The 14897-nt window shown below is 40.6% G+C and overlaps 1 protein-coding gene across 3 annotated transcripts in view; it reads left to right on the top strand.

Moving 5' to 3' along the window:
• Nucleotides 1-13947, top strand: part of arhgap44a (Rho GTPase activating protein 44a) — a 33398-nt gene extending 19451 nt beyond the window's left edge. The window contains exons 14-22 of one of the 3 annotated variants that reach the window (XM_059347895.1): nucleotides 373-486; nucleotides 572-663; nucleotides 1567-1750; nucleotides 3818-3835; nucleotides 3937-4125; nucleotides 5265-5777; nucleotides 7475-7620; nucleotides 8844-9245; nucleotides 10966-13947. In XM_059347895.1, coding sequence (XP_059203878.1) covers nucleotides 373-486; nucleotides 572-663; nucleotides 1567-1750; nucleotides 3818-3835; nucleotides 3937-4125; nucleotides 5265-5777; nucleotides 7475-7620; nucleotides 8844-9245; nucleotides 10966-11120 — 1813 coding nt within the window. In that variant the 3' untranslated portion in view covers nucleotides 11121-13947. The remainder of the gene's footprint in view (nucleotides 1-372; nucleotides 487-571; nucleotides 664-1566; nucleotides 1751-3817; nucleotides 3836-3936; nucleotides 4126-5264; nucleotides 5778-7474; nucleotides 7621-8843; nucleotides 9246-10965) is intronic. The other 2 variants (XM_059347897.1, XM_059347896.1) reach the window with 2 other exon arrangements.
• Nucleotides 13948-14897: the final 950 nt, after the last annotated feature.

The following is a 14897-nucleotide window of genomic DNA, read 5'->3' as shown; positions in this document are numbered from 1 at the left end:
CCTCTAAGCAGAGGCATTTGTGAGGCCTTTAATTTAGCTGTCATCACATATAAGCAAAATAAATGAATTACTTCTGCAACGTTAACACCCGCAGGCAATAACTTTTACATCTGTAGTTATCACTGTCTGCAAGTTTTGACATCGCAGCAACTATTGTCATTACCAACTATTGTATCAATATGTCTACGTCTGCAGGTTTAAACTGCTGCTGCTATTAGTTTACTTTCCCATACAGCAGGTGGCACAGGCTGGAATGCGTACTGCTATAATGATGATATGGGAAAAAAGCAATTAATCATGGCAGTTATTAGTTATTAGTTCTGTAGTAGTTGTGTGTAACTCAACATGACAACTCTTATTTAAATCCCACAGATATCTAGTCAAATTCTTAGCCAAGCTGAGCGACTACCAAGACTCAAACAAGATGACACCTGGTAACATGGCGATTGTTCTCGGCCCTAACTTGCTTTGGACGCACACTGAACCGTATGTTGTTGTTTTTTTAAAGTACCTTACCTAAACTCATCACATAAGAATTATACTGTAGATCAATTCTTCCTCTTCTCTCCAGGAACATGACGGAGATGATGACCACCCTGTCCCTACAGATTGTTGGCATCATTGAGCCCATTATCCAGCATGCTGACTGGTTCTTCCCTGGAGGTGGGGATCACATATGTATGTAATATTGTAGTCAGGATGGGCACCCTATCTATTTTCATTGATCTAGAAGAAGAAGTCATTGTAATTATATCGTGGGTAAGAAAATATATATACTTAAGGGTGTGACCCACAATTTCTATCGTTAATGTCAGAAAAAAATCTTACTTTTTTCAGAACAACTATTGAACCCCTTACATATTTTATATACTTATATTTATTATCAAAATAATTTTGCCTATTATATATTTGGATAAACCGGTATATCAACATCAGAGAAAGTGTTTTTCCTCTTTACTCAGCCCTGTGCGTATATGGTGATATTTATAATTGCCCTTCATGATTGAACATAAACATTTAAAGAAAAATCAACACCTACACCATATAGTCATACATCAAACCAGCAAAAACATACATGAAGCATAATGAAATGTCCCATGGGTTCTGCAAACATCATGATAACAGAGCACGATGTGTTTGAAGCTGCAGCATCATGTAACACCCAACTTAAGGCATCGGTTTGTGCTGTGTTTGCTGTTTGCACGCGATAAAGAGGTACTTCCTGTTTGCACAAGTCTCATATACAATATGGAGTTACAATAAGATGCAATATCTGAGAAATATATTTTTTTCTAGTTCTAATCTTGTCTAGTGTTGTTACTTTGTGGAGTAAAAGCATGCAATAAAACACAATCTTACTTTCTCTAAAAACAGCATTAGATTATTGTCATTATAATATTTTATTTGGTAGGAAAACAGTGTTATGTAAGGACCTTATCTGTTTTATGTAGATATACTGTTACTCCCATTCTTAAAAGTGGCACACACACACACACACATACTACAACTACCACCACTGTAGCATTGTTATACTGTATGCTGATGGTGTATCTGCTCCTCCCTCAGAGATTGAGTTCAACTTGACAGGCAGCTACGGCAGCCCGATCCACACCAACCACAACTCCAACTACAGCTCCATGCCCTCACCAGACATGGACCAATCGGAGCGCAAGCAGCAGCATGACCAGAGCCGACGCCCACTGAGCGTCGCCACTGACAACATGATGCTGGAGTTTTACAAGAAAGATGGGTATGATTGCCAAGTGCATCCTTCTGCTGCCCACATCTCACTCTCTCACTCTCGTTTCTCTCTCTGGTGCCACCCACGCCTCCTCTCAGGCATCTGATATTTAATTCTTATATTTGAGGCAGGCAGCACAGGCACATTAAAAGATCTCTTATTCTGGTGGCGTACTTACTAAACCTGTAATCTAAAGTGATCGCTTTAGAGCCACAGCGAGGTGAGAATTGTACCATATATATCTCACCTGTCATTATTCCAGCACATACAACCCATGTTAACAGGATTCATCACGAGAAGACAGGCCTCATTTGAATACATACATAGGGCTGATTTGCCTTGAGTGGCGTTGTCTCTATGGCAACAGGTCTCTGATGAAGGGATGCTGGTTACCTCTTTTTTCTCAGGAAATATTTCTCCAGTGCTATCTTCCCATCCTCCCACACCCAGCTCCTCCTTCACAGTCTGGCTAGCACGTCACCTGGCCTGAGTCATTCATCCAGCTGGTGGAAAATCACTGGCAGAATCAGAACTGATGCTTTCACCAGAATACCCACCAAATTAAGGAAAAGAGATGGAATTGTTAGTATTATAGGCATTGGTCTAAATTTTCTGCATCCCATAATTAGCAAGTATCAATATAGTGGGATACAAATGATCAGTATCACTTTACAGTAAGGGTATTTGAATTATTAATTCATGCATGAAGGAAAAGGCATTAAGTAATTCATATTGTACTTCATGAACTATTGTACAGGAATTAATAGCACCTCATGAGTTAATGCAATAATAATACTTTAATTAATGCAACAACTTTCTCAATCAACACTCTTCTAAACAGAGTCCATCCGATTTTTGAGACAGATGGCGATGCTGATTTTAGAGGAGGGAAATTAATCGATAACAGATATGTTGGCCGATATATAGTAATTTTTTTGACCTGGAAGGAAAATTCACCTTTTTTATGTGGATCGTGAACTGATTTTTTTTTTTTTTACCATTCTGCAAATGTATCCAAAGAGCTACTCTCTCAAACTAAAAACTTTATTGAATCATTTTTAACATTGCTATACATTATTATACATTTTACAACCAATGTATTACATTGTCAGCCACCTATAAATAATACATAGGAATAAATAGATTGCTGAATAAATAGATTGCTGAATATTAATAAAAGAATAGCAAATTTAGTGCAAACACCCTTTTTTAATCACACCAAGCAATGTTTTCTGCATTATATAGTATATTGTGTAAAATACGTTTTCATAATTGCACATATCAGACAGCATATACACTGATATCAATAGGCCTTTGATAGGCCAATATCGGCCGATAATATCAGTAAACCGATATATTTGTCAGGCTCTACTTCTTCACAAATAGGCCTATTCTGTTCATTGTTGTAATAATGACATTACTTCTTGGCCCTTCAAATAAAGTGGTGACCTATTCTGTCTTTAATGCTGCTAAATAACACAGAGTATTAACCATTTGTTGCTTATAGTTCAATCATCCCACTTACTAGTCAGGAAAAGAAGTGTTATAAGAATCACATAAGATTAGATTGAAGATCCAAAAGAAAATGTATTAAAGAATTAATATTTAAGAATCCTCATTCAGTTTTTCACATAATGAACAGCATAAGAAAGCAATAGAATTAGTTGTGCATTCCTGATCGCTCATGAATTAATTATTGCTTTTTCATGCAATAAGTTATGCATGAATTCAAAATAAGTCATGTACCCTTTCCATAAAGTGTTATCAAAACATATTTTATCTGTTTAGAGTAATGAACAGCTTAGGCTAGAGCGTCTGCTCTCTCTGTGTAAACAGGTTTAATTAGAAAAAACAAGCCTTTAATTGGCGCTCAGCAGATAAGTGCAGGCTGGTTATCTGACCTGACATCCTCTCACCTCTGGGATGCTACTTCTGCTCCTCCCTGCCACTGTGCATCTCATCTCCCCATCATACAGTATGCACTGTACTGAGTGGTTTAAGTCTGGTGTTGTGAACCATGTCTGCATCACTTCTGACCTCATCTCCCTTTTGCCTCTCTTCCCCCTACTAACGCAGCATTAGGAAGATACAAAGGTACCGTATCATGCCTTTTCCCCCACTTCTTTCCTAACCCCGCCCCCACTCGCCTCTTTCTTCATCATCGTATATGACTCTGGATATGTGTTTGTCTCCAGTATGGGCGTCCGGGTTATGGATACTTCCTGGGTGTCTCGTAAGGGTTCGGCCACGCTGGCACGCAAGGCCTCCTCCACCCCTCCGGGCATGCAAGGCCCCGGCTCTCCCGCAGACACTCTCATCCCCGAGCAGCCTGGAGAGCTCGTCATCTCCCCGTCCGCGACGCCACCGCTTGGAGAGAGGGTTTGGTAAGTCCCAGCTGCCCCCCTTCTTCATCCTAACGCATCCACTCCTGTTCATTTTTATCGCCATCATCATCATCAACTTTCTCAGCTCTGTGTGATCACAATCCTTGGCTGTTTTAATCATATTCCCATTAAATTGCAACTCATCCGTGTTGTTTTTAGCGCATCTCTGTCAACACCGTCATTCTGTTATTATTATGATTTGTCACTCTCCACATTTCTTCAGTTCTCCCTGTGGTTTGTCAGGTTCATTGTGGGTGAAATTTTCAAATGGATAATGACATTTTTTTGACTCTAACTCTGAAGGGTTTTAGTCCAAATGCTGTTTGGAAGTTTTGTTTCTGTACATGACACCAAGCTTCAGTCTGCAAGTCCTTTGCAAAGCATGCTAATATTTCCAATATCCCATTGTTGTGGCTTGGCTTTCTCAGCTTTGGTCGTGAATTTTTTCCTTTTCTGTTGACACTCAGACTAATTTCACCATTTTTTGGTATGATTATCATAGTTAAACACATGAATAATCACCTCATGGTCGCTGGCTCTGCCTGTGTGGCAGACAAGAGATAATACGGCTTCTGGCTTGGCTGGCTTTCCCCTCCTCTCCTGTGGCTCTTTCAGCCGATGAAAGGGTTTTGTGTCTGTTTCACACTGCCCTGGGCTGACTGCAGGAACTGCAATGCAAATATACTGTAGGATAAGGACAGATAGGGTTTCCATATGCAGTAGAGAGGAGATATTCAGTCATCAGGTCAGCTTGATAATATTGTAAGCTGCAGACCAGCACTTTGGCTCCAGAGACAGATCCTCACAGCTCCATGCAGTGTGCAGACACAAGGTGATCACAGAGGGAGTCCAACACACTGTATAATTTTCCTTTGGCAATAAAACTTTCTTTTCCTTTGCTGTTTCTTTCTGCTTGTCTTTGTATTTGCACTAAGCTCACTGTGTGCTTAGCTTGGTGCCCACCGCCCACCCTAAAATGCAATCTTTTTCTTTTTTTTCTTCTGTTTTTGGCTACGGACCCACTAACACACTAACACCCTAATCATCAAAACAGCTTATCCTATATCGCTCCAATGCGTCTCCCTGTTCAATCACTAGAGCTGTTTCTTTTGTGCTGTCTATTCTCTTAATATCTACAGCTCAGACAACGTGTCGCCCAATCGGCCGGACACCTCTCATGCCCACCCACCCCCAGGGGAGGACCGGCCACCCCCCCCTTACCCCATCTCCTCGTGCCACGCCGGCCCCCACCACTTCTACCCCAAACCCCCACCCTGCGCTCGCCCCGTGGCACCGGGTCCAGAGTCCCAGCCCCCCGCCTCTCCCCCGCCCCCATTGCGCTGGTCTGGCTTTACTCCCCCTGCCCCGCCCCCTTCCTCCTCTTCTTCCTCCTCCTCCTCGTCACTTGACATCAATTCGAACCCCAAACCCAGCTGTCTGCATTTCCCCAAGCACAGCCCACCTGGTGACATGTCGCATGCTCCCCCGCCAGACACTAATGCTTCACCACTCTACATCAAAACCCCCTTGGTACTAACCCGCCACGACCAGTCCCTTGGCAACCCCCCTAGCCTCCCTTCGTCCGCGCCCCCGCCCCCGCCGTGGGCTGCCTGTCCATGTGCCCGAGAGAGAGGACCCCCCAGGCTGACTAGGTAAATACAACACACCCATGGCCACGATGGATGCATCACAAGGTGGCATCTGTATCTCTCCTCTCCTCTAGCTCGCTGGCTCATATTTTCTTTTTGCTTTTTTTTTTCCTCCCCCTTCAAATTACATACCTCAGATTCTGTAACATTCAGGTTGTCCAGGGATGCCTCTCATGGGGGTTGCCTAGCAACAAAGGATGTTACTGGCTTATATAGCGCTCGGTTTTCATGCTGGTATTGAGTAGACGATAAATACATGGACAATGCTGCATATGGCTATCAAAAAGCATATGAATGTATTTATTCTACAGTTTGCAGCATTTTTTACTAACCAGCAAAAGGTTTTTAAGGATTTTTAAGTAATGTAGTATCATGTTTGCAATTATGTATTGGTAAGCTGCAGTATAGAATATCTTCCTTCAGTATAAGCATCTTCCAGCTTGACCCAAAGTGCTGAGTTTGTATAGTGACTGTGGCAGTTTCCTGACTCATATGTCTGTGGTGTCACAACCACACAGGACAGTGTGAATCATTGCAGCAAATCTCTGACAGCGATAAGAACAAGCCCGGTTGATAAAGCTCCTTCGTGTGATTTGGTAGCTCCATGACTTCCCATTCGGTTGGATTCTTTTGGGGGAAAGACGGCTCAAAGAGACTGCAGGAGATTGGAGTTAATTATATGTCATATAATCCAAAATGTGACTACTATACTGCAGTAATGGTGCTCTCTGTGGGTGTGAGTTCATGAGGTTTGCAGCTATACTTGTCCATATTATTGACTTTATCCTCATTGAAGACAGTAGTTACATATATGCTTTCATATCACAGTAAGAAGAGAATACATAAGGTCGAAATAGGGGAAATAGTTTGTGCAGAGTTGAGTAAATACAAAATATGTGTAGGATTTCCATCACACAAAATGAGCAAATTACATGTGCTCATACAGTCCACTAGTACAATGATTGATTAATGGAGACGAGCAAAGATAAATAAGGTGGGTCCTTTATTAAGTACACTATTTATGTGTACTTCTTTGTTTACAGTACATAAAGTAGGTTTAGTATTAGTTGCTTGTATCTGTTACATGCAGCATCTTACTGTATTTTCTGTGCATTTTCACTTCTCTCTGTAGTGTACTGTCTGAATTAAATGTTTCATTTATTTATCTATCTCAGAAGACAACTTGACAAATTGATCCAATTCAGTAGTGTTTTTTTTTGGAATATGTTGTTATTTTACTACTATTACTATATCCAGAATAATAATTGTAGTGAAATATTGATCGGGTTTTTTCAGGCAGCACTGGTCGGATTGACATGCCAATGCCATCTTTATTATTAGAGTAAAATAAAAAAAAATAAAAAACTTTTTTTAATCCCTGATTGGTTAATCACATTTTCATCAACAAAAAAGGCAAAAAAAACTTCACAAATACGACACTAGATGCTTTGTCATGTTTGTTGCGTCTAAAACTGTTTAATATTGCTTGTTTTTTGTTTTTGTTTTTCATGAAAACTTAGTAGTATTAGTAACACTACTTAAACATAGTGAAACACTCATAACTGATGATGATGATGATGATGATGATGATGATGATGGTGATGGTGGTGACTGTTGTGGCACTGAGACAATTAAAAACACTGACTGTTCAGAAAGCAAACTGTGTCTGATACACACTAATGCCTTCTTGTCTTTTTCAGTTCACTGAAGAGTAAAGAGCTCTCCCCTGTAATTGGACACAAAGCCATCCAGGTGGCAGGTCCAACAGTCCCCCCCAGCTGTAGTCCTCAGAGCAGTAGCCAGTCCCCCCACTCCACAGAGCACAGTCCACACACCCTGCGCAAAGGTCAGCACCTCTCTCAATCTGAGTTCACACTGACTTTCTTCAGTGTAAAGGGACAGTTCGGATTTATTACTTTTACTCTACTTTAATTACTTTATTAATCCCACAATGGGGAAATTCAACCTCTGCATTTAACCCATCCTTTACACACACACAAGTGAACACACCATGCAAGGAGCAGTGGGCAGCACATCACTATTAGTAGTTTAAAATGTATCCATAGTTAGTGTATGATCTACAGTAGATGGTGGTTGGTACGCCACCAGTTTGGAATAGCATGCGATCAATATCAATTTGTCCTATCCAAGGTTATAATAGTTTTGGATTTTTCATTAGTTTTAATTTCGTTGTGAATTTTTGTTTTCAAATTCAGTTAGTTTTAGTTCGTTTTTAGAGTGAGTTTTCTAGTTTTAGTTTAGTTTTTAGTTTTTGAAAATGCTTAGTTTTAGTTTAGTTTTTATTAGTTTTAGTGTTAGTTTTAGTTTTTTTTGTAATGGGCTATGTGTTGGGTGCGTGATTCAAAGAGGTCATAATAAATGTTTCCTTTATTTCCTTTGGTTTATCATCTCAGCCCCAATAAGGTTATTAACTCTTCTGGGTGTTTAGAGTTTTGGTTCTAGCGTAAACATCCCAGTCTCAGTAAACATATTTACCATGTGTTGCATGTTCAAATAGAAACACTGAATTATGAATGAAAAAAGTTGACAAAAACGAAAACTAAGGACATTTTCACTATAATTTTAGTTAGTTTTAGTTAGTTTTGTAACCACAAAATACAGTTTCAGTTAGTTATCGTTTTTTTAAAAACTAGATTTTATTTTTATTTCAGTTAACGAAAATGTTTTTTCAATTCTAGTTTTCGTTATTTCGTTAGTTTTCGTTAACTATAATAACCTTGGTCCTATCCCATATACGTTGTTGTCTTTGCTCTCTTCAAAGCCACCAGACTCCAGTTATTGGTCTACCACTGTCTATTTTGGTTAGTTTCCTTGTGTTATTGTGTGGCTGTTGGTGTTTTAATGGGTTAGTTTGGATTCACCAAAGTCACACAATTACACAAAGATACTCACTGATCAAGGCAGCAGTAGACAAGCAACTCCTGTAACACACTATCTATGGATAAGTACCTCATACAAGCCCACTTCAATAAATCCGAACTGTCCCTTTAAGAGGACGCATTATTATTTTTAACAGGAGGTTAATGTGAGTGTGTTGTGTGTTTCCAGGTTCCAAGAAGTTGGCCCCTGTACCTCCCAAGGTTCCTTACAGCCAGTCTTGCGGGATGTCCGACCAGTCCACAGGTCAGCCGTCACCGGTCAGCCTGTCCCCCACACCTCCTAGCACCCCCTCCCCTTATGGACTGGCCTGCCCTCCAGGGCAAGTGCCCCCATCCTCCCCTGGGCAGACCCCTTTGGGGGCGCCCCACTCGCTTTCGTCCCCTCCCTCCCTGACCGGAACGCTCACCAAGTCGCGGCCCGCCCCTAAGCCCAGGCAGAGACCCAGCCTGCCCCCTCCTCAGCCACCCACAGCCCCCCCGGGGTTCACTGGCCCGGCCATGGCCCCAGTCCCCCAGCCCCTGGAGCAGGGCCTCTTGGATGGACTGTCTCCCGGGGAGAGCATGTCTACAGGTAAACATCAGCCCTTGGTAACAACACCCCCTCCGCCACCACAGGTGGGGCTGCAGCGGCCCTCTCTCAGACTCGCTGTGGCTCTGTCCAATGGAGATGGTGGACGAGTGTAGGACTCTGTAGGACTTGTAGATAAAAGAGATACCTTTCCCCTTTATTGACTGTTCCCAAACGAATGTCTGAATGAATAAAAGTTGCCTTTTAGACACAGATGCCTGAGAATTATGTAAATATTAGCGTTTTGTGCTACCGTAGTGAGCAAATCTCCTTGACCTATGTATTCATTGCTTGTGTTATGTGATGATGTTTCTGGGTAATGTGTGGAAACATCAGAGAAGCATAGCTCGTCCTGCTTGTATGGAAGTTGCCATTAGATTCATCATGTGCTCTCTGTTTATCTGTGTTACCCAGACCCTCACTCGGCAGAGGTAGGTCAGAGGCTTACACACCAGTCCAGTCTCTCTTACTGTGTAGCAGGCGTGGAAAACTAGCCAGACAAACCCCAGATTATATCTGCAGTATGATGTTCTGATGATGAGGTGTTCTGTCATTATATACCAATCATTCTGTCACTTTGCTATATTTATCATTCTCTTGTTCCCCCTGCTACTATTGTGTACTTTGCAGCTGTGTGAGGCCAGGGATTCAGTGTGGGCTAAGTGTGAGGGGGACTTTTAGGGTAAGCCAGACCGTCCCCGCCCCATGCGCTCCATCTCACTGCCTGGCCTCATGGTGTGGCTGCCTCTGGGGTCTCCTGCAGCCTGCCTCAAACATACCTACCTGTACTCTAGCTCTCAATCAGAAAAAGTTCCCTATTTCCTCTTAGCAGGGTTATCAACTCTTTGCACGGTGTTGTAGTTCATACGATAATGCATGGCTTAAGGACTTCCCAGAGTGCACCACACTGCGCTCACATTGCAGACGCCGTCGCTTACAAAGGTCCATCTTTAAAGCCCCACTCCTTTCGTTCCCCCATTCCCAGCCCTATGCCAGCAGACATCCCCCCTCTAACACGCCTGCCACCGGTATCAGGGGGCCACAGGTAACCCCCACTCCTCCTTTGGCAGGTTCATCGCTTTTTATAACCTCTGCTCCCTTTTTACTACACTGCCACGCTCCATCTCATTCCTACACAGGAGTAGTCATCAGTCTCTGCTTGGACCTGCTGCTTTCAGTAAATGCAGCACATTAGAATATATTTAGATTAAACACTGTATCCGGTCCTCATGAGATTTCCATCGTTACCTAAAGCCCACTTGGTGTCTTGGTGCCATTTATCCACAGAGTTCCACACACATCTTGTTGCCTCTGTGTTGGTTTACCTGGCCATTGTTGTAAACGTGTACAGTAATGTGTCATTGTGCAGTCATTTTGACTTGTTATTGTATTTTATCTGATAAAATATATGTTGCTGTTGTCTCAAAAGACACAAAAAGCTGTGACATACCACACTTGTTCAGGTGTGGTTAGCAACACACTGAAAACATCCCTGTGTAGAATGTGAAGCACATGTAATCTACTGATTATTTTAATCAGGACAGATATCATATGCCACTTACCATGAGTTCAAAAAGATTAATATTATTTCTGCTCTCTTCCGTTTTTTACACCTCATTATCATCACCACATGCCCTCTTCTTCTCCTCCTCCTCTTGCTCATGATCACCATTTCCACCATTCTGCTCACCATACTCACCTCTCCCGCCATGCTCACCATTAGATATCTTCAATTATGAAATCCCCTCCATCAATGTCAATCTGGACAGCCTCATCGATGAGTTCAGCGGTGCTCCTTGCAGGAGGTCCGTGGCAGTGACAGACTCTCCAGAGGGGGACGCTGTGCCTGAGGAGGAGCCACAGAGCACCACTCTATGACCTATGACCCTAAGGCATCACAGCTTACCAGCACCCCAGTGGCTATACATACTCTAAACTGTCGCCACCAAGGCCTGATGGAAAACACCAATTGGCCTCACCAATGCCCACCTGAAACCAGAACTCGAACACATCTGCTACAGGCTGCAAAGAAACTCATCTCTTACAATTGCTCGCTAGTACGTAAATGTGACTACAATGAAAAAAAAGGAGAAAAAACACCAAAATGCCATAGTGGAGGAACAGTTGCCTTTAGGAGGAAAGACTGGAATATAGATGAGTATTACATTAAAAGATTTTTTAATTGTTTTGTTTTGCTTTGCTTTGTTCTTCTTTGTTGCTTGATGCAGTCGTCTGTATTTCTGTGGGTTTTACAATTTCTTTTTGCCTTATTATTATTAGAACATGCAATCAAATTGCAATATGATATTCACAAGTTGTACAACTTTTTGGTAAGGGAAACTCAGAGCCTTGACATGGTTAGGAGCAAAGCCCATCCTCAGGGTGAAACAGAGAGCTCACAGGGTATTCAAGCTTTGTGCACATTAGGAAAATGTTGAGAGACAGGTTTTGCATGCAGGATGAAACATTTAATGCAGTTTACTTCTTATTGTCACACCCAGTCTTTACTTCCCCCTCTTCTATCACACATTACAACTGTAGTTCTTTATCTGACATTTACCTCTACACAGGTAAGCTCACTTTAACTCACTTTATACCAGCACAGTATGAGAAGAATGTTACTGTAAATTACTTTTTTTTTTAAGAAAGGACCGCGGTGTGTTTGCATGACAAGCCAATATGAACGAACTGCTTCGGATCAAGGGCCTCAGTATGGCAGTGTTTTATTTCGTGTGAGTGTTTTTGTTGTTGTTGTCCTTGGAGAGTAAATTTAGACCACCCACGTGCTGTTACACTTTAATGATAATGGATGGATGACTACACTGCCTTTAGGTTCATACGATTCTCTCTCTTGTTTCAAGTGCTTCAGGTTCAGTGACCTTTGACCCCTATAGTGTAAATACAAAGACTGTACATAAATTGATGTATATAAATCTGAGAGGAAAAGTATATGTAAAATGCATATCTTGAATATATATAATAATAATATATGTGCTGATATTTATCATGTGTAGAAAATGTAATGATTAAAAAATTGCTGTTATTTTTGTCCCTGCACACAAAGAACAGGTTTACTGTAGATTCATAATGTTTCACCAGGTAACAATGATGCTGCAGCAGAAATGCAGAATGTTATTTCTGCTAAAAATCAATTGTGGGTTTTCTAATTCTGTCTCCTGAGCTTTGACTTCAAACATGCTCGGACACTAATGAGTTGTACACCAATGCCCTAGCTTTTATCCTTTTTCTTTGTAAATAATTATATTACTTTTAGCACACTGACCATTTAATTAATCCATAATGAGGATACATGTAGTCCTAAGCCTATGTTGTTGGACTGGCTAAAAGTATGTACTCATTCAATTAGAAAAGCGGATACATACGAATTTGGCACACCTCCAAAGTAAAAAATGAGTGTATCTTTTGTTGTTATTCTCACCGCAGACAATTAATCAGAGGTATTTCAAGTTCATCAGATGAGAGATGCTGCAGTGTCACTTTTTTAATTCCATAAAAAAATGTCTTAGGACTATAATTTTGTCAATTAAAGTGCAATTACAGTGTTTACTGATCCACCTCAGTCCAAAAAAAGTGGCCACCCTTCCCAAAACCTACAGAAAAGAAGCCATTAATTTTATTGCAAAGCAATTCATTTCTTTTTCATTTTGTTTTATGTGTGAGTTTACTTCTCGCAAAATGAATTAACCTTTCTCCAAAAGTGATCTATGGTATGCCTCAGTGTGTATTCTCAATGGACTATGTTTATGAAGATTTTGGTGATGTTGATAATTATATTGATAGTTGTGGTGATTATATGACAACAATTGCAAGTGCCCTCACTCTGGTTGTTATTTTGGAACTATAGGCATAATTAATGTGTACTAGAGGTTTTATTTTCTGTGCTGGATCCATACATTTATACTAGGAGGCAGGGGTATCTCTCTCTGTGTGCAGACTGAATGTGACTCACTCAGATTTCAAACAGTAGGCTACCTGATTTTGTTAAAACTAACAGGCAAATGAGCGCTCGTGTTTGGATGAAGGTTAATTGGGGCCTGTCGGCATGTATTATTATCAGTGCAGGGCAGTATTACTGTAATGCTTTTATGCATCATAACTGGAACTTACAGCCACCTAAAAGCATGCACTCATATTCATTCTAGGTGTGATTATTATGCTGCTGAAAAGAAAAGAAAAACATCTGTTCCCTCCCCTCAAGTCATGATTACATCTCATATCTGATTTACGCCAGTAAATTAACTTTACAGCGATTTTCAAGAGCATATTCACAGGAGCCACATTTGCACCAAAAGGTACACTGTTACATAGTTTTAACAAGCATTTTAAGTACTGTAGACCTACATTTCCTCACCTCACCACCAGTATGTCGGTCTAAAGTAAAGCTCAATTTGTTTACATTTTGTGGGGGGGATTTTAAATGAGAAAAAAATGAAAATCTGAAAAAGTGTCATGCATGCGCTTAGATAGTCTTTTTGATAATCCACGTTTTGTGTCAATCACTGTCTTTTTAGGGATTGTAAGAGGGGTAAAAATGTAGAGATGGACTCTAGAGAATGTGGATCACAATAAATCATCCTGTGTGGGGTTTTGAGCAATACGGTGGAGGAGTGGATGTTGCCTGTGGATGTACTGCCTCCTTCTGCTTTCACTACTAGTGTACAAACAAAACCTGCCGCTTGTCAAGCCCACCATGCCCACCCCTCCCTCCTCTGCTTAGCATATCAAGTGGAACACAGTGTGTACTGTGATGCCTACCTGCAATCCTTATCAGAATGTCAGAAATAAATATATATATTAAACTCTACATTTTTAATAATCTCACCTGGTTCATGTGGGTTTTATTTCAGTGTTGTTGTTTGGTTTTGTTTTCGGAAAAAATATCAGTTTTAAATTGGAGACTTGATAATCAATGGTAACAGAACTATTAGCCAAGATTTGAGGTTACGCAAGTATTGTACTCAAATACAGATAAAGAAAAGTACTTGTACCTTATTTGAATAATTTTCTATTTTATGCAAATTTATACTTCTACTCCACATCTCAGAAGCAAATATTTTTCTTTTTATTCTACAATTTGTCTGACAGCTTTAGATACTATCCAACTTTTAATGTTTAATACCCGTCCTAGCCAGTGAATGTCATCTATATTTCTAGATTAACCCTCTGAAATCTTGGGCTATTATGTGTGTTAAAAAATCTGTTAACATTTTTTTACCATGCCATGTTGGTATCAGTTTTTTCAGCACAACCTCACGTATATGTCTTGATAATTAATATTTAACTTTGACTTACTTGATCAAAATTTTGAGCCCAAAAGAAACAAAGGAAAACATAAAATCTGATCTTAAAAATTATATAGCAGGTAAAATGAGGATAATATCTAGTTCTATATTTTTATACTAAATATATTTAACATTATCTCCGGTTTTACTTGGCCGAATATCTTTAAAAAAAATCTGGTATGGAGTTTCAAGCCAGAACTTTAGAGGGAACCTGAGGGCAAGGCTCCACGTTGCTTCATTTTTATGTCTTCACGTCATGAAGAAGTAATGTGCAGGTGGGTCCATGGACTGCAGAGGGTTAATTTGATTTTACAGTTAATTTGGGTCCATCAACTTGCAAGCCAATAACAGG

Source organism: Centropristis striata, chromosome 13 (genome assembly GCF_030273125.1).
Source record: "Centropristis striata isolate RG_2023a ecotype Rhode Island chromosome 13, C.striata_1.0, whole genome shotgun sequence".
Classification (NCBI taxonomy): Eukaryota; Metazoa; Chordata; class Actinopteri; order Perciformes; family Serranidae; genus Centropristis; species Centropristis striata.
Note: the sequence above shows the minus strand (reverse complement) of the source record. Positions and strands in the feature narration are given on the sequence as shown.